The sequence below is a fragment of the Panicum virgatum genome, chromosome 5K (assembly GCF_016808335.1).
Source record: "Panicum virgatum strain AP13 chromosome 5K, P.virgatum_v5, whole genome shotgun sequence".
In the NCBI taxonomy this organism is placed as follows: Eukaryota; Viridiplantae; Streptophyta; class Magnoliopsida; order Poales; family Poaceae; genus Panicum; species Panicum virgatum.
In genome coordinates, this window is record NC_053140.1 from 59867280 (window position 1) to 59887080 (window position 19801).

At 48.3% G+C, this 19801-nt stretch overlaps 1 protein-coding gene across 1 annotated transcript; it reads right to left on the minus strand.

Moving 5' to 3' along the window:
* Positions 1 to 9254: 9254 nt before the first annotated feature.
* Positions 9255 to 12673, minus strand: LOC120709136 (probable glucuronosyltransferase Os01g0926700). Its single transcript, XM_039994668.1, has 4 exons — positions 11938 to 12673; positions 10840 to 11228; positions 10180 to 10421; positions 9255 to 10061 (listed from the first exon to the last, which is right to left on the minus strand). Exons 1-4 carry the CDS (start codon positions 12038 to 12040, stop codon positions 9548 to 9550), a joined length of 1248 nt encoding a protein of 415 aa, XP_039850602.1. The 5' UTR covers positions 12041 to 12673; the 3' UTR covers positions 9255 to 9547.
* Between the last annotated feature and the right edge of the window lie 7128 nt (positions 12674 to 19801).

Below are 19801 nucleotides of genomic sequence, written 5' to 3' on the forward strand. Positions count from 1 at the left end.
GCTCTGAGGTACGTCCTGAGCACCCCACTCCTGAGGAGTTGGAGGATCTTTACACTGCTTTAGATAATCAGGATTTGATCATTAAGGATGCTAAGAGGCAGTTTAGGGCGTTGAGACAGGAGCTGAAGGAAGCTAAGTTAGCTTTAGAGATTGCTCAGTCTTCCCCCGTAGTGGAGGAGTGTGTTGAGGAGGATGAGTGCAGTCAGTGCATCGGTTTGATGTCTGACCTGTCCGAGCTCAGGAGCAAGTATGATGAGAACTTGCTCAAGCTCGAGGAGGGCAAGAAGGCCATGGATGAGCTCAAGTCCCGGCCTACCCTCTTGGGTGCTTGCAAGGAGTGCCCAGCACTTAGAGAAGAGCTTAAGGAGAAGAATGTTGCTTTGAGGAAGTTGGAGAAATCCGCAGTTCCTAGCTCTTGCTCTGCTGATTGTACTGTGTGCCCAAGCCTGATCTCTGAGCTTGAGGAGGCACGGAAGGACAAGACCCGGATAGAGGAGGAGAACTCCCACCTTCGGGAGATTCTCAGTTGGGTGTCCGCCCGCGAGCCTCAGTTGGGCATGATGGTTCAGCAGTTTAAGCGTCCTGATGGTGTTGGGGTTGGTTTTGCTTTTACTCCTGCTGACTTTGTCCAACCCTATGGTAAGATTGGTGAGATACTTGAGCCGAGTGTGAATGTACTCTCTTCCACAGCTTCACCAGTTCCTAAGCCAGCACCAGTTAAGGACGGAATCCTCACTGAGCCACCTAAAGCTCCACCTAAAAATCCAGTGTGGGTTCCCAAGCCTAACCATCTCAAGAACCGACTGGATACACTCCCTCCTAGTGGTAAGCCAATTCCTAAGCCCAAGGTGAGGACTCAGCCCCCCAGAGTTCCTCAGAGAGCCCCAGCTTCTACACCACAGCCTACACACAAGAGAGAGCCTTACCTGTGTGAGTGGTGCGAAAGGGAGGGTCACTTGGCAGAATTTTGCTTCCGGAGGTTGAGGTTTGAGCGCAGGCAGTCTGAGAGGCGTGCTCCGGAAGTGTTCCACCAGGCTACAGGTGGACACACTCCAGCTCGACGTGGGCAGAGGCGGGATGCCAGGCCACGTCGTGTAGGTGGAGGAGGGGGAGGCGGTGGTGGTTACCGTGCTCCTGTTGGTGGTTTCGCCGGCCCTGTTCCACACCGTGCCTTCGGTGGTGGTCAGCGAGGCCGAAGCTTTGGTGGCGGAGGCGCACCACGTTTTCCTCAGCGTGGTGGTCGCCAGCCACAGTTTTCGTTTGAGGATACTTACCCTGCTTTCGAGCAGATGGCACGACACTGGTTTGCTTCTTTCTGTGCTAACCCCAGTGTCGGGCCATTTGCCCGCTCTTTCTCTTCTTACTGAGCAGGACACTCGAGGCCTGGAGGACATATGGCTCATGGACTCCGGTTGTTCGCGCCACATGACCGGAAGTCACAGATGGTTCTCCAGCCTCACCCCGATGAAGGACAAAGAGTACATCACCTTCGGGGATAACAGCAGAGGAAAGGTACGTGGAGTTGGCGCTATTCGGATTTCAGATGACTTCACCTTGAGAGAAGTTGCTCTTGTTGATAAGCTGGGTTTTAATCTGCTCTCTGTCTCACAACTTCTTGATGATGGGTTTGAAGTGAGTTTTAAGAGAGGTTGCTCGCGTGTTCTTGATTCCAGAGGAGAGTTTGTGTGCGGCATTGTTCCTTTTGGCCGTGTGTTTCGCATTGACTTTTCTGGATCTTCTTCTAGCACCTCTCACTGTCTGGTGACTGGTCAGTCTTCTGAGCTCTGGAGGTGGCATAGGAGACTCGGTCACTTGAGCTTTGATCTACTAGTTAGGCTCAGCTCACTTGGTCTGATCCGAGGATTGCCCAAGCTGAAGATGGACAAGGACCTTGTGTGTCACCCGTGTCATCACGGGAAGATGGTTTCCCTTCCGCACCCACCTGTAAATCAGGTGATGACATCGCACCCTGGCGAGCTTCTTCACATGGACACCGTTGGCCCTGCTCGCGTGCGCTCTGTCGGTGGGAAGTGGTACATTCTTGTGATCGTTGACGACTTCTCTCGGTACTCTTGGGTTTTCTTCTTGGAGACTAAGGATGAGACTTTTCAGCACTTTCGTGATCTTGCTTTGAGGTTACAGAATGAGCTTCCACATGCCATGAGGGCTATCCGCAGTGATAATGGAACTGAATTTAAGAACGCTCGTTTTGATGACTTCTGTCGTGACTTTGGTCTTGATCACCAATACTCCTCTCCTTATGTTCCTCCACAGAATGGCGTGGTTGAACGCAAAAACCGGACCTTAGTGGAAATGGCCAGGACGATGCTCGATGAGCATAGGACTCCTAGGCGTTTTTGGGCCGAAGCGATCAACACCGCATGCTATGTTGCCAACCGCATCTTCCTTCGCTCATTCTTGAAAAAGACTTCGTATGAGTTGCGGTTTGGTCGACAGCCCAGAGTGTCCCACCTGCGTGCTTTTGGTTGCAGATGCTTTGTTCTGAAGGAGGGAAATCTTGATAAGTTCGAGTCTAGGAGCTCTGATGGCATTCTTCTTGGCTATGCTCTTCAATCCAGAGGCTATCGTGTTCTTATTCTTGAGACTAACCGGATCGTCGAAACTTGTAATGTAACCTTCGACGAGTCCACTCCTTCTTTGTCTGCCTCTTTGGAGTGTGCAGGTGATGATGAGTTTGGCCAGGACATCTTTGAGGATGAGGATGAGCCTGAGGCCTTTGAGGATGATGGTGGTGTCCCTGCGCCGGCTGCAGGCCCACTTCCTGGAGATTCGAGTTCTGACGACGATGGCGGCCCGCTCCCCACAGCTTCGACTACGGCCGATCCACGTCCAGCTCAAGGTTCTTCCTCCGGGACCCATGTTGAGGGCGGTGGCGAGGCGACTTCGTCAAGAGAAGCACCACGACACATTCAGCGTCGTCATCCACCTCAACAAATGTTAGGTGACCTCAACGAACGAACCACGAGGTCCAAGGTAACAAGTATCGCTGGCTTTGCTCATTCAGCGTTTGTTGCCTCCTTTGAGCCCAAAGATATTGGACATGCTTTATCTGATTCTAACTGGGTCAATGCCATGCATGAGGAGCTAGAAAACTTTGAGCGAAACCAAGTCTGGGTCCTTGTAGAGCCTCCACCAGATTGCCACCCTATAGGTACCAAATGGGTTTTCAAGAACAAACAGGGTGAGGATGGGATGGTTGTGAGGAACAAGGCTAGGTTAGTAGCTCAGGGTTACAGCCAGCAGGAGGGGATAGATTATGAGGAGACCTTCGCACCTGTAGCTCGTTTAGAGGCCATCAGGATCTTTTTAGCCTTTGCAGCTTCGAAGGGGTTCAAGCTGTATCAGATGGATGTTAAGAGTGCCTTTTTGAACGGGTTTTTAGAGGAGGAGGTCTATGTGAAGCAACCTCCTGGCTTTGAGAGTCCCAAGTTTCCAGACCGAGTCTTCAAGCTTCAGAAGGCTTTGTATGGTCTGAAGCAAGCCCCTAGAGCCTGGTATGCGAGATTGAGAGCCTTTTTGCTTAAACAGGGGTTTGTCATGGGATCGGTAGATAAGACCTTGTTTCTCCTCAGGCGTGGTGCTGATTTTCTGTTGGTTCAGATTTACGTGGATGACATTATCTTTGGTGGCTCCTCTCACTCTCTTGTTTCTAGTTTTTCTGATGACATGAGCAGGGAGTTTGAGATGTCTATGATGGGTGAGCTTCAGTTCTTCCTCGGGTTGCACATCAAGCAAACCCGGGATGGCACCTTCGTCCACCAGGCCAAGTACACCAAGGACATGCTCAAGAAGTTCGACTTCGGGGAACTCAGTCCCATGCCGACTCCCATGAGCACTTCTACGGCGCTGGATGAGGACACTGAAGGTGTTGCTGTGGACCAGAAGGAGTATAGGAGCATGATCGGCTCGCTCCTGTACTTGACGGCCACCAGACCCGACATCCAGTTCGCGGTCTGTCTCTGCGCGAGGTTCCAGGCTTCTCCGCGCACTTCTCACAGGAACGCTGTGAAGAGGATTTTCAGGTACCTTCGATATACTCCTGAGTTTGGCTTATGGTACTCTTCTTCCTCTTCTCTTGCGTTGGTTGGCTTCTCTGATGCTGATCATGGTGGGTGTCGGATTGATCGCAAGTCGACTTCAGGCACTTGCCAGTTTCTTGGAACTTCTCTTGTGTCTTGGTCTGCCCGCAAGCAAACTAGTGTAGCCCTTTCCACCACAGAAGCCGAATACATAGCTGCTGCTAGTTGTTGCTCCCAGATCCTTTGGATGAGACACACTCTCAGTGATTATGGCCTAACCTATGGCAGAGTTCCCATTTTCATTGATAGCACCTCAGCCATTAGCTTAGCCAAGAACCCCGTCCTACACTCTCGCTCCAAGCATATAGACGTGAGGTTCCACTTTCTGAGAGATCACTATGAGAAGGGTGATGTCGAGCTGACCCATGTGCCCACTGAAAATCAAGTAGCCGACATCTTGACCAAGCCCCTAGAACAAGCCTCCTATGCTCGCTTGCGGGGAGAGCTTGGCGTGTGCTACCCATTTTGAGTTGGGTAGTTGTTTTTGTAGTTTAGGTTTTGTTTTTCCTTCTTTTTGCTTTTTCTTGCATTTTGTGTACATACCATCTTGCATTGCATTTGCTCATATGCATTACACTTGCACTAAGCTTCTCATGTATGATATCTGCATTTGCTTGTGCCTTGTGCTATGCTATGAGTTGTATATATGCTTTGACCATGAGTAGCTAGCTCCTTTGAATATGTTGTATATTGGCTCTGAGCTTAGCTATTTTATTCTTTGAAAATCATATAACATGGTCACCTTCTGGATTTGCTACTAGCATGTGTAGGTTTGTATGCTTATGCTATCTTGATCATGCTTAGTGGCTAGGTCCCTTGCTCTCACATGCAACAAGATGCCCTCTTTTCTGTTGGAATAGTTTAATTGGTATCTAATTTCAAAAAGTCCAACAATTTGGTTTATCTTGGGTTGCTTTGAGTGAAAAGATCCAGGTGGGATTGCTTGCACCACTGTTCTTGTATCGAGACTGCTCCTCTGGAGAACTTGGACAAGGCTGTGGATGACTGAGAGTGGTGTCTTAAGCTTCTGATGGTCCTTGACCTAGGCTTGGCACATTCGTTAAGTTAAGCGCCTGCAAGCCTTCAACCCCTGGCACCGAAATTTGAAAGTTTTCAATTGGTATCAAGGCTGCTTGAGTGGCAGTTGCTGTGATATGGTTTGGGTAGCTCACCTGTATGTTCTTGCTAGCTCTAGCATGCTTGCTTGCCTTCTAGTATGCTAGGTCCTTTATGGTGATGCTTTTCTTTTACAAATGACAAATGCTTGCTCATGATCTGTATAGATATATTCTTATGAGCTTCTTCATGCATTGTCTTTGTATATGCACCCTCATAAGCTGTGCTGATTTGCCCCTTGCAAATGCTCTTGTTCTGTACCTGGAAGCTTTTAGGCACGCATGCACTTCATGGCATATTTCCAGGGGGAGCATCTAGGCAGGGGGAGTTTCCTTGACGTGTGCCTTGTCAACAAGGGGGAGAGAATGTTGTTTTTTTTTCTTTCTCACCTTAGGGGTTAGGGTGAAATTTCTTGATCCTTGTCCAAAGGGGGAGAGTTTGTTTGTTTGATCTCAGGGAGAGATTCAGACTTTGAGTGTGCACACATCGGGGGAGAGTTGCATAGTGAGGGGGAGCTGCATTTCAGGGGGAGTTTTTGAGCTTTCTCATGCTCTTTACTGGTTGCGTTGAGCTTGGCCTCTTTCTGGAGGAACCAGATTTGCACATGCTTGGCTGTGTTGAGCCTTGCCTCTTTCTTGAGGGGTCAAGCATGTTTTGGAGTCAGTGCGTCGAGCCGTTGCCCTTGTCTTAGGGGCTGACTCTTTTGGTTTTGCTATCTTCAAGTGATCTTTTCTTGCTTTCATTGGCTTTTGGTCACTGAGATAGTTCTCTCTTGTTTTCTATTTCTTTTTGGTTATCCTTTGTGTTCACCAGTGCCCGTGTGGGGTGTGGTGTTGACAATGCACTCATCAAGGGGGAGATTGAGAGGCAGTGGAGGCCTGCTCCTTAGTGTGATGAGTGATTGTCAACATGTGGAGTGGACTAACAGTGTGTAGTCGCGACTCTGTGGAGATTGCGCCAGTTCTTGGTCTGTGGTGTGCAGGTACACGGATGGCGCGGTTGCAGCGAGATGGTTTGGACAAGAGCGTGGCGCGTGCCGATGCACCATGCGGCGGCGTTGCGGTGGCAGGGAGCTCGACGACCATGCGAAGGCGGGAGACCTTGCGGTGGCGTTGGAGGCCCGACCGGATGACCGTGCGGTGGAGAAGGGCGGCCCAGATGCTTGGGCCACTGCTGGGCCGCGAGGCGATCCACTCCTGGCGCCAAGGCGGGACGGCGTGGAGTTTGTTGGTACCTTGGGAAAAACCAACGACAGGATGCGTCGACGTCGGCCAAGTCGAAGAGGTTTCGGCGGGAGGTCGAACACGTGGCGTCATCGGGCTTGGCGGGTGTGCCTGGAAACATCGCGCGGGAAGGTTTCGCGGTTCCTCCAAAACCGCACCCGAACTCGGTTTCGGCAGTTTTCCCAAAACTGCCCCCGCGAAGATTCCAGAAGGACGCGTGGCGACATCGGGAAGATTGCGTCGGGTCGAAGCAAACTACTCCAAGTCGTCGCAGCCGTCGGATGATCTTCAATGTATCTTTTCCAGTTTTGCCCCTAAGGGCCTTGTAGTTTAATTTCAGCACTTAGGGGTAGTCTAGTCTTTAGAGGATGGCTTGGAGAGAAAGGAAAAGTGGGAGGGCAGCTGGCCTGGCTAGTAAAAAAAAAGGAGGCGCCCTCCCTGGGTTGCTTTGCGCTGGAGATAACAGAAGAGGAAAGCCAGGCGCCACCTCCTCTCAGTCCTCTCTCTCTCAAGTTCTTCTTCTCCCCTTCCATCTCTAGGATTCTTGCAATGGATTTTTGAAGAACTTGTAAGGAGATCTTGTGGGAAAGGAGGCACATCCCTCCTTGTGCCCTCGGGGCTTTGAAATCAAGGTTCGTTTCATGTTCATCTGAGCTCTACATGCATGAATCATCCTAGTCCTTGATTTCCTTGTTCTGGTGTTTCTACTACTTGTTGCTGTGGTTCTTAAGGTTATTCGTGGCGACTAGAATCATCCTAACCAAGTGCTAGAATTCATCTAGATCACGAGCCTTCAAGAACTCAGTTTTAGGAAAATTCTGAAAACCCCGTTCTTGCCTCGTTCTTCGTCGATTCCTCACAATCCATGGAGTGGATCGTCGATTCCTTTGGTGGGTAGGTTCACAAGGTCTTTGTGAGCGTGCCTGCGAAATTTGGTTAGATTTCGACTTGATTTGGGCTTTCAAACGTCAAATCTCTCTCAGGTTGCGGGCTGGAAAAACTCTGCTCCGCTAGGACAGATTTTTCCCTAACGCCGGTTGAACCGACGCTAGCCTTCGCGTGCGTCGGATCAACCGGTGAGTGCGTTTGTCACGGGTTAGGGTTTTTGGGGTTTTGTGTGATTGCACCGGTGCTTTGATTTCCCCAACGTCGGTTTAACCGGCGTTACTAATTTGGTTTTGCTGTTGAGGGCGTTCGACCGGTGTATAGGGTTTTGTCAACGTCGGTTCATCCGGCGTTCATTTGCTTCGGTCTGTGAACCCTCTGGACAACTGCACCGGTGATGGAGTTTTTGGGAGCATCGGTTTAACCGGTGTTCATTGGGTGTTTTGACGCATTTTGCAGTGTCTCTGGACAACTGCACCGACGCTCCGTTTGATTTTGTCGGTTTAACCGGTGAGGCAATGTCGGTTAAACCGACGCCTTTCAAATGTGACCGTCGGTTCGACCGGTGTTCGATTTTCCTTGCTGCAGGCTCTGTATCACCGGTCTAACCGACGCAGTTCAAACGGGTGCGTCGGTTCAACCGGTGATATATACCTTGCGTTGTTCTTGCACTGTCTTTGTGCGTTTGCTTCCGTGTTTGTTTGCATTGGTTCCTAGGGATTTCTTGTGTTGTTGTGGCTTCACTATAGCTACTACACACTTTGCCTAGGACTAGGGTTGGGGTGCACTCTTGAATCTTGAGCCGAAGTTTTGTTTCGCGATAATTCCCGAAGGCTCCCATTCACCCCCCTCTGGTCGCATTTCTCGGTCCTACACTCCGTGTCCTAGATGAATTCCAAAATCCCCAGCTTAGTAGAGCTTGCTGCACCGGCACCGCATCACTGCTATAACCACTTCGCTAACCATAGCATCAGTTTGAACAAATTATGATTTGTATTGTTCTGTAAATGGCACTGCTGCGGGTGAGTGCGCCAGCAGCTGAATGCTGATGGAACGGAGCGATCAATCACAATCAGGCAGCGGGAGACGCGGGGGAGAAACCAGGGTTATTATCACTAGCCGCTTTTTTAATCTCTCATTTTCCCCCTCTGCTTATCTAATTAATCTAATCCAATCCAGACCCGCTGCTGCGTCTATTTCCCTCTATTCTTTTTTCTTTGGCGCCAACTGCTCGCAGCTCCCGCCATTAAGAGGCTGTCGGTGAGGGGCAGCAGCAGCTGCTGGGATCAGCACAAGCAGAGCCGGTGGTTAGGCTAGGTGCCTCTCTCTCGTCGTCTTCTCCAACTTGTTTTGGGTTAGGCCGCGCACCGCACGGCGGGACACGAGAATGCATCCTCCCTCCCCTTCGTTGACCTCACTGACAATTCGCGCCTCACCGGCTTTCTTTTGTCGTGGAGTAGTATGTGCATGTTTACTGCACAAAAGTTTATTCATGCTAATTCAGTAATGAATTTGTAGCGATTGATAATAGCTGGTGACATCATGGACGAAAGCAGAAACGCTGATGCGGACTCCATTCCTAATCCATCGAGTCCTAGCTAGCCTCCTCGTGTCACAGTAACAACCACCAATCTTTCTCTAGATTACTGTACTCACGTATCACAACGTCCTGGAACATTCCTTGAGAACTCAGCAACATTCAGATAAAGACCGCAGCGACGTGCTCTGCCTGATCAGTGTGTTCCGCAAACCAAACCTGCTTAAAGATTGTCTTGCTTCAGACAGCAAATTTACCTTTATAACCGAATTTGTTTAGAGACAAATAAAAATGGGAAACCAAAATCAGCCAGGTCATGCATGCAGCACAAAAACGATGGACAATGGGATTGATGGCAATTGGCATTGAGTATATATAAGATGACATCAAGCATTCAGCGTGAGTAAAATCTTGTAATTTTGATTATGATATCCACATATGATCGGCGAGGCTGACATTCTCATCACCTAATAAAATTGGGAAGAAGAAGAAGAAGAAGAAGAAGAAGAAGAAGAAGAAGAAATGAAAATATATCGTATAACAGCTATAAGTAAAGAACATACAAAAATGTACATTTGGCTTGTGGTCAGCACTGGTAATTCAGCTATAGGTAATATCAAAGGCGCACGTATATCATCATGTACCCAACCTTCCTTTTATAAAAAGTTCTAGTAAAACACCAGGTGCTACCAAGGCTTCAGGTCGCCCGGTGGTCCGGCGGTCCAGTTCAGGACCCTCTCCCCAGCCTTAAGGAAGACGTTGTCACCGTGCGGGAGCTTGCGCGCGAGCCCGTTCAGGATCTGGTGGAATGCATCTCCCGCCTGAGCAGGCTGGGGGAACAGCATGGCCTGCTTCATGGACGGATTGGCGAGAAGTCTTTGCTTCCTCAGTATAACATCTGTGGGAATGGACGTCAGGATGCTGTCCAGCTTTGGGACATCCTCCTCGGCGACAAACACACCGATCTCCTCCCAAGGGATGGCGTCCGCGAAGGGCAGGACAATGTCATCTGCGATGATCACCGGGATGCAGCCAAAGACCACGGCTTCCACTAGCCTGGGACTCCATGGTGCCCAGCCCAATGGGCATAAGCAGAAAACGGAACGTTGCATGTCTTCATAGTAGGTCGGCGGGTGATCGGTCGAGATGTCAAAGAGTGGGTTGTTCTTGAAGTTCTCCCAGACAGACGCACGAGCACCTCTGTAAAGAAAATGCATAATCATCAGAGGTCAGACCCAGGATGCAATGGGAGGGAAGAAGAACAAGAAAGCAGATATAGAGGTATTGACTATGGCTTGCGGACATGGAGATGATTTACCTTGCGTAGTAACCACCCTCGGGATCATTGCTGGTGTCATAGAACAGACCACGGAAGTACACAAAGATGGATCGAGGCGTGTCTGGGGGGATAAGGTGAGCCTGCATTTTCTGGGGAGGTGCAAACGGTGGGATTGTGATGGATCCGTCCTTCAGGCAGACATGGTTCTTCTGTCCAAATGTCTGAACCAGTGTAGCACGCTGAAGCAAGGGAAGGATTCCCCGTCCGATTGCTTTCTCTTCCTGAAACAACGGAGGGATGCATGTTACAGAAAGATCAATACAATGAAACAGCCAGTAACAGAATGCGCCAATCAGAAGTATGACAAGTGGTTATTTCTGTTAGGTGGGTAGTTTACCATGAATCTGAATATTAACATGACATCTTATAGAAAATCACTATCCGGGACATGTTTCTTTCACAAGGGACAAAAGAACATATGGAGCCCGAATTAATTTAGTCAAGATTAGTTCATTAACAAGAATAAGCATCTTGATATCCCATTGCCCCCATGTTCTGTGCTGCAATTAGATATGTCCCAGTTGTTCCAAACGCTGGAATTTTGTACTATATATTTTTGTTTTACATCTAATCTTCATTAGTACAAGAATAAATAAATGCATGCGACAGCTGCTTAATGTACTAGTGATTGTACAGTACCTGGTAGTGGAAGCAAGCACCAAAGTCATGTGGTGTGACAAAGAAATGGTCTGCACCCTCTGATCTATTCCAATAAGGCCAGTTTGTGGCAATCAGCTCAATTGCGCTGCGCATCATTCGAGGAGACTTGAACGGCAAAGGAAGACCTGAAGGAGTCAGATCGCATGTTGTGTATACAGGCGTGTAGAACCAATCTGCTTCCTCAGGATTGAAAGTTCGAACAGCGCTGGACAACAGGAAACGGTGCATAAAGATCTCAGCGGCAAACATGTGGTTTAAGCACCTGGGATCCTTCTTCAGCAGTTTCTTATTGTATTTGCTGGGGAGATCATAGACATAAACCTTCAGCCTCCCAACAGGGTTATCTTCTAACACATCACCAGCACTTCCTGCATTTTATTGGCCACAGAATTAGGACTTGCACAGAAGTGGGGAAAATAATATATACTTGGTTTTAGTACCATGCTAGGGATGTCTGGATCATATAGCACATTGATCCTAAGCAAGGTATATGACGGGATCATGTAGGTCTAAAGTGAATTTTGCAGCTATGCAAAACTGAAGGAATCATGATTTTCATCATGTGCCATTGAATACTCCATGAGTATTATCTGTTTGCTAAGCTTGAGGAACTACCAAGAGAAGGCCACTGAAAGAGGTAGGCTATAGGAAAATAAGCTTCACACCGAATTCTACATTTTCCACAGCAGACAGACTGCCCTAGTCAGTCAAGCATAAAAACCTAAAGACCTGATTGTGAGAGGTAGCGGATGTCAAAAATGTGTATTTTTTTTAACTGAATTAAGCTAGAACTGGATCAAATATCAGATACACATGAACCTAAACCCAAATGATACACCTGCATTCCATGATTCCATCTATCTGGAACCCATTAGCACATTCAGATGGGGATCAAACTCGTAAGAATTCGGGATCAGAGGTCTGACAGATCAAACTGACATACTAACAGATGCCAAAATTCTTGCTTGACCAAACTACAAGCAGCTCGAGTTGTACATACTGACAAGAATGTGCCTATCAACTATCAAGCATGGAAGCAAGATGGAAACGAACACATGAAAAAGAAAGGTCCCTCACCTGAGATCCTCTCAGTCTGGTGGCCCTGCTGCACCGCCTGTGCCTCAGCTCCAAGGAAGAGCACTGCAGCAAGAATGGCTATGGCCAAGGCCCGCCGCCTCATCTTCTTCTCGATCCTCCTCACAAGGCCACAAGCCCCTTCCCCAGCGAGCACCCGTTGTCTGTGTCTCTACTCGCCTCTCGCGACCCTCTCCCTGTCCGCTCTTATGAGCCCGCCAACCCCCAGGGGTAATTAAAAGAAGAGATCCCAGCCAAAGGGAAGCTTTTCCGCCAATTTTTCTCCTACCAAGCAGCGTTTGGTGGCGAGCCAGCGAGAAGGTGAGCGGTGGCTTTCCTAGGCTTCCTTCCTCCTTCCTCCAACGCACACCCAGCTTCGGGAAGAAATAGAGGTCATGTTCTCTCCTTACTTGGAAGGAAGAAAGGGATGACTGAGAAAGCAGGGTAGGAAGGCTGTCCGCGGCTGTTTCTTCTTTCTTTTCTTTTGCTACTCCTATATGCTAATGCATCTCCCCCTTTTCCTCCTGCTTTCCTAACCTTTCTCCTCACACCAATGATGAGCTGTACTAGTCCTGCTCCAACCCCTCTAATAACTAATTAGACTAATGTAATTGTACTCCCTGAATGGATGTTTGGTGAGGGGTTTACCTCCGCATCAGATGTCAGGTTTCTTTCCTTTTCCCTTCACCAAACTTGGACTGGACCTCTCACTTGCCTTATACCTTAATAAAACGTCAAACCTTGGTTTCTTCACTTCTTTAACCTGTTACTGATTGCACCTTGCATGTCTGTCATGGTGCCTCTGCAGTCCTGTTCTTTTTCTTCATTTTCCCCTCCCACTAGCAATCATTTTTTTTCCATTTTATAAATTGTGCTGATAGGGATTGTTCCTTTGCACATGGGGCATCCATGATCATTCACTTTCGTGGGGCTCATGGCTCATGAGGGTTTTTTTTGGGAAATAAATATTGCAGCCAAGGGATCTGGTTGTGAAAACCGCCCAATTTAATACTATTTTAAACGAACCACCAGTCATTATCTTCCATATGAGAGTTAACACGTGCCTGCCAGAGAGCGTGCCACGTGTTACCTCACATCTAGAGACACGAATTACCGACACGTCATTCGCCTAAAATAATATTAAATCCGATAGTCCCGGTATGTGCTCCAACATACGTCCAGAATCAGCATATACACATACCGTTTATAATCGAATACATCACCAAAGAACCACAAAGAGCAGTTTTTACATTACCTGAGTTCAAAACTTAATTTTACAAGTTCAACATAGGAAGGTTCAAACTAATCTCCATTACAAGTCTTGGGCTCACGAAAGCCATATTATTTAGAAACTTAAAGATTATTATATTTACATGCTCTCACGGAGCTCGATTACGATAAAACCTACTACGATGATGATGTCTTGCTCAAGGACACCATCCCAGCCTCAACGACCTACTCCTCCCTCGTACCTGGAACGGCGGGGTAGAAGTGGCCGAACACCACTTCCGGTTCATCTGCAACTAGGGTTAGAAGCACCCTGAGTACAAAGGTACTCGCAAGACTTACGCGAGCGAATAAACAAGGATCATGCAAAGGCTCAAGTAAAAACTTTAAGGTTAAGTAATTATTACATAAACATGAGCTCTCTAAACTAACACCTAGCAAAATTAATTAATGTTGCCCGAAACCCCATTAAATTTTAGTAGAACATAATAAGAATAACATAGTTATTCTCGAGTTACTAAAACCCACTCCAACATGTCCGCACTTCTACGAGGAGTTCATGGGATAAAGAGCGTGCTCATAACCGAGAGCGCGACAATTCGAATTGATTCAAACTTTGCAAGGGTGTACTACTTTACCCACACGATGCAAGGACCATGCGACTCACCCAACCCGCTAAAGTTGGATAAGGGGTACTCGCGTCAACCGTTCCCAACAAGACTCAACGGTTGAGGGTACGCCCAGCTTGCGCGTGGAGACTTAGTTTCACTAGGGACATCTCTAAACTTTTCTACACATAGTTCCACCCGGAGACACACTAAGCCTCCCTGCATAGCCCTTGGCCACGTATCTGGGACCGGGCCCCAATGATCAAGTCAAAGAAGGTAATTGGCTCATCCGTACCATTATATTGGATATGTGGTAGCACGGAAAGGTGCTCAAAACCGACGTCATCCACTCAGTCATTAATCAATCCAAGCGGACTATGCCCATGTGACTTCATTCTCTAGGCCCTACCATTCAGCTCGAATCTCGATACTACCAAACTCTTACCACCAAGCCGAACCAGTGCAACAAGGATAACCGGTAAATGTGATCCTCCAAAATTATTCCTGTCTAGCGAGCAATATAAATATTCTAAGCATAGCTAAGCACCTAGTCAGGTTAAGTGATTAACTGACTAACTAGTGCCAAGAACAAGAATAACAAATCAAGGAAGGATAATGCACGCAGATAGGTACAAGAATGCAATACATACATAATATATATATAACCCCAACATTACCCGGTGAGATAACTATCTAACTCAGATTAAATAGGAGCAAGGAATCATGCTTAGCTGCTTGCCTTGATTAGCTTCAGGCTCGACCGCGAACGGGACTCCGAGTTCAGGCTCAACAGACTCGGTGGGCTCCACGGGTTCGACCTCCAACGGTTCGGTCACAATAATGCATGAATGAGATGTATGCATTAGTGCGATGCTATGCTTATGCATAAAATAAAATGCATGAGATGTTATGTGCGAAAAGATATACATAAAATAACATTTTGGATATGCAACCCTGACAAAACCGGAGTTTTCGGAATTTCAAACCGGATGTTCCGGTTGCAAAACCGGATGTTCCGGTTTTAAGCACTTGTCAGGCCAAAACCGGAAGTTTCGGTTTCTAAAACCGGCGGTTTCGGTTTCAGCCGGTCACTGGCGGACTGTCCGCTCCAAAGAGCCGGACCATCCGCGACTCGACTTCGACGCGGCGACCATGGCGCAGCGGCGGCACGGCCGTGTTCCGGCAGCAGAGCAGGGCCGGAGCGGGCCGAAGGAGGCGCACACGGGGTGTTCCACGGCAAGGCGAAGCTCACCCCCGCGGCAGACGGCGAGGAACGGCGACGAGGCGGCGGCGCGACGGAGAGGAGCGGCGGCGGGCGGAGGAGCTCGCCGGGGGCTTTGCGCGGCGATGGAAGAGGCCGGGTAAGGAGGGAAATCGAGCGAGGAGAAGGAGAAGATGCTCCCCATGTGAGGTATCGAGCCACGGCTCACTGGAGACGATGAATCGACGGCGAGGGCGGAGCTCGGACGGCGAAGGCAAAGGGGGACAGGGAAGAAGCTAGGGTTTGGGCAAATGGGCGGATCTAGAAGGATGAGGAGAGGGCGAGCGGATGGATAAGGACGCACGCGCAGAACGAGGATCGCCGACGCGTGGAACGAGGATAGCCGGCGGCGGCGGTGACGGGCGGCGCGCCGTGATTCGTGCTCTACCCACCGGAGCAGAGTAAAACCGGAGGTTCCGGTTTTTGAACCCGGAACTTCCGGAATTTAAAATTTTCAACCCGGGATGTTACACTGGTGACTAGTGTAATGCTTTCCTTCTTATGCTTTGGACCGAATAAATTTAAAAGAAAATCAGAAAGCACTGGTGCTTGTTGATGGCGTAGCGGATTTGATGGAAAGAGATTAGCGAGCTACTGGTACTATCTTGAGGCAGGGGCGGAGCCCAATAGCAGCCCGTGGGTGCCCAGGCACCCCCCTCATTTGCAAAAATTCCTTAGAAACTCTGGAATTCGGCCCTATTGGCACCCCCAAAGCCCAATACAAGGCACCCCCAGCCCACCCAACAGTCCAAGAAGCAAACACAGGCAAAAGCCCACAGCTAGCTTCCTTCCGGTAGAAGAATCCCCGAAACCGCATCACGCGAGATCGTCTAGGCAGCGCTCGTCCGCCTCCCTCGACTGCGCTCGCTGGCTTCTCCATCTCACGGTCTCTCCATCGTACGCGGCTCCCTGCCGGCCGCGCCGCCGCAATCCGCGGCGCCGCAACCAGGCAGGAGGCTGCCGGGCGCTCGACGCTTCTCCTCTGCCTCTCGAGGTGTCCCTGCCGCAAAAACAGAGGTGAGTCCTGACCAACATGAATCATACAATTTCAATCGCTTTATTCATTTCGATTTTATTAGGTATTTAGATTAGACTATGAGCTGCAATTTAATTTTGCAAATGAACAAAATTTAGGTAACTATGGAGATATATTTTAAGCGGAAACTTGCTGTCCGGCGAAGATGAAATCAATTAGGATGATGAGATTCAATATGACCCCGGTTCAAGGAAAGAAATTGATTTTTATCATCCTAACCTGAGAGAAAAGGGGAGAAGAAAATATTTGGAGAATGGACCTTGTCAACCTCGCGGAATAAATTTCCCTCTTCTAAATTTCCCGTTTTCAATCCAAGACAATCATTTCAGGCTTTCAATGGGGACAATTTGATGAGCTTAGCGAAACTGTATCCTAATGATTTTAGCAATGATGATTTGAGGAATCTTAGCCACCAACTTCGCCTTTACATTGCTGATGTGAGAGAAGATAACATATTCTCCAACATAAACACTATTGGTGAGCTCTCTCAAAAAATGGTTGGGACAGGAAAATATCGTTTGTACCTTTTGGTCTATCGACTTTTGAAGCTTGTGCTAGTATTGCCTGTCGCCACTGCATCAGTTGAGAGATGTTTTTCGGGCATGAAGATTGTAAAAACAAGTTTGTCTAATTGCATGGGTGATGAACACCTAAGTCATAGACTTATTTGCTATATAGAGAAAGCAGAAATGAAGAAAGTTAGCAATGAGGTTGTGGTTCTTCGTTTCATGACAATGGAAGGAAAAGGGCGTAAATACGATCTCTAAGAGGTAATATAGTGCATCTACTTTAACTTTCAATGGACAGTCTTATTTTTCTTTGCTAAATAATTGACCTATTTGTTCTTTTTTTCTTTAGGTTCGATCATATATTTTGCTATGTGGAACATCTTTTGTCAACTTTTTGGGCTTTTGGCTAAAGTGATCAATGTCGTGTTTATTTAATTATTTTACTACAGACTATAGATTGTGACTGGTGAGTGTTGTTTCCTAGCTTCTGCTAGTTTGCGTATCATATGTATTGACTAAATTGGCATTGCCGTTATTAGAATACATTGGCCTTTATTTGAATATCATATAAGTCTTGATGAAGTTGGGCACCCCTCACCCATTAGCTCTAGCTTCGCCCCTGTCTTGAGGGGCCAGGGGTTCGGTACACACACGTTTATCAGTAGGGGGGTTCAATAATTTCTAAGCAAAGATCCAATCGGGATACCAGAAAATTGTACTGCGCCTCCTGTTCTTGAACAGCATGCCTATGCGATCATCGATCGTGTTGGTTGCCCCGAATTGTCCCAGGGGAAACAAGATAAAAGCTGCGCGCACAGTGCCCGGGAATTGCTTCGCTTTGCGATTCTTGGATTGGATCTTCTCGTCCGAGCAGGATCACAGCTTGTCTGCCGTGCCTGGCCTGGTGAGGAGGAAATCGACGAGAGCTCTCTTCTAGTGACAGGATCGGAGAGCCGGTGCTAGGAGCACAAAAGCAATCAAACTGAACTGGCACATGTGCTTCTCCGGTTTCCACATGCTCGGATTGGATCCGCAGCTTTGACTTTCGGGCGAACGCTGGTAGGGTTTGGCCGTCGCGGCAGACAACGACGCCCTGCACTCCTCGTCGGTGGCGTATGGACACCGGAGAGGCCGTCGCTGGCTCGTGCCCAACCCTCTTCTCGGAGCAGGGGATGATGTACTCCGAGAGGGAAGAACAATTCTTTTCCAGGGGGATCGGTCGACTGCGTGAGTTGCGGACGGCGACAAGGTTCATCCGCCAGCCACCGTCGGGTTCGGGCCGGCGGCGAGTCAACTCCGAGGCGCTAGGGGGATGTCGGAATGTTCATGTCCGGCATCCCCGCGAGAGGTCGAAGCTTCAGAATATGGAAAAGAAAAAAAAGAAGAAGAAAGAAACGTCAACACCTCCGTGATTTTACAGGGACACCGAACGGGCAGAGCGCCGCCGCTCCACCCAACGCCCGGCCGCGCCGCACACCAAACGCGGTGGCGAGCAGAGCGTCGGCGGCGCCGCGTCGGTACGGGCGGGCGGGCGAACGCGTCCGGGGATCCCGGTGATCTAGCATGCGCGGTCACCACGTGATGTCCAGCGCAGCGGTCTGGTAGCGGTGGGCGGACACGGCCTCGCTCGGGACGCGTCGATCCGGGCAGACGGAGACCCCAACCTAAAGCGCCGCCGCGGCGCGGCCATTGCTGATTAGTATAAGAAGAAAGATTGCGCCGCCGCAGATGAGTGTTAACTTGGTCGACGTGGAGGATTAGGAACGTGCCATCGCCCATCAGTAGTTGGTACATCGAGATAGAACTGTAGGCTGTACGGTACCACCAGGTCCCGCAGTTGTGCAGTTATTTTATTTTATTTTGCGAGAGGAGAGGAAGCAGTCGTGCTGGACTCGTGCAGATTAGATGGGCCTCTCCGCACGGGCCGAAAGACGATCGATGGTTGATCATATGTTGGGCCCGTGGGGCGCACGTCCTGGCCGGTTACTGTATTGGGCCGTTTACGAGAAACAAATTTACATCGGTGAGGCGATGACCAAGAGATATGGTCGCTGCCTAAGCATAGACTATTTGTTTTTTTTAAAGTAGCTGTCACATTGATTAATCTAAGTTTATTTAAAGATTCATCTAGATTTATTTAAAATTTTATCTAAATTTATATGGATAAATCTATAGCTTATTTATACATGATTTAATAATAATAAAATTTTTACTACAACTCATTAATATAATGATTAACCAACTATAAAATTTTCATCATAATTGGACGACGAAAATTGTAGCTATAAATTAATTACAAAAAAAAATATCTAAAGCTACAACAAAAATATTTGTGCTAAAGTATATAATATAATATGTTCACTGCATAGATCTACTCACGTGGAGTCCAACAAAATTGGATTTTTTATTTTATAATTTTTTTATTTACTATAATTTTTCAAAGATTTAGTCAAAATAAATATAAAATAAAAGGAGAAAAACTGCTATCAACCTATGGGTTTACAGGTTTGGATATTGTAGGAACAAATTCGTGTCATAAACCCAACGGGTAGGACTTTGCGCCTATTAACAAACATACGGGTTTAAAAATTGATCCAAATTTATGCTCTAATAATGAAGTAAAATCCGTAGCGCATCGCTCGATTTGAGGGGCTGGTGGACAGCGTTATCCTAAACGTTAAACAGTTGGTCACCTACCTTTTTCCTAGGGTAAAATGGGTGTTTAAACGGAAAAATTTCTATTTAAACGGTTAAAATAACCGATTAAACAAAAACGGTGTACCACTATATAGTGTTTAAACGATGTGTAAACGAACTAAACGACCGTTTAGACGAATAGTGCTGGTGGGCATAGCATGAGGACCGCGTGTAGATGTAGGGGGTGTTTGGTTGGCGTCCACAAGCTGCCACGCTACATCTGTGGCTCGCCACAAGAATCTTGGGGCATGTTTGGATGGTGATTCAACTGAAGCGGCCACATCCTTTTGAAGCACAAATCTACCTCAGACTGTGGCGGCCAAAACCTCCGCCACCGCCACAACTCGCCGCATGTGAGGCGTGGCTCTCTGTGGCAGCGCCGGCATCAGTGTTGGTCCTCCCTTGACCAGTTGGGCTCCCTCCCTATCGGATAGTCCAATCACCATCACCCATCTTGACTCGGAAGGGCGCGACGGAAAAAGATCAGAAAAACGCGCGCAAGATAACAAGCAACGCGACGAAAGAAAAA

Bases quoted from the DNA above. Each gene is read 5' to 3' on its own strand.
- LOC120709136 (XM_039994668.1), bottom strand. From the start codon at position 12,040: ATGAGGCGGCGGGCCTTGGCCATAGCCATTCTTGCTGCAGTGCTCTTC. The intron at 10,422-10,839 runs GTACTGTACAAT...CCGTTGTTTCAG, and splicing joins GTGCTTGCTTCCACTACCAG to GAAGAGAAAGCAATCGGACG. The intron at 10,062-10,179 runs GTAAATCATCTC...TTTTCTTTACAG, and splicing joins GAGGGTGGTTACTACGCAAG to AGGTGCTCGTGCGTCTGTCT.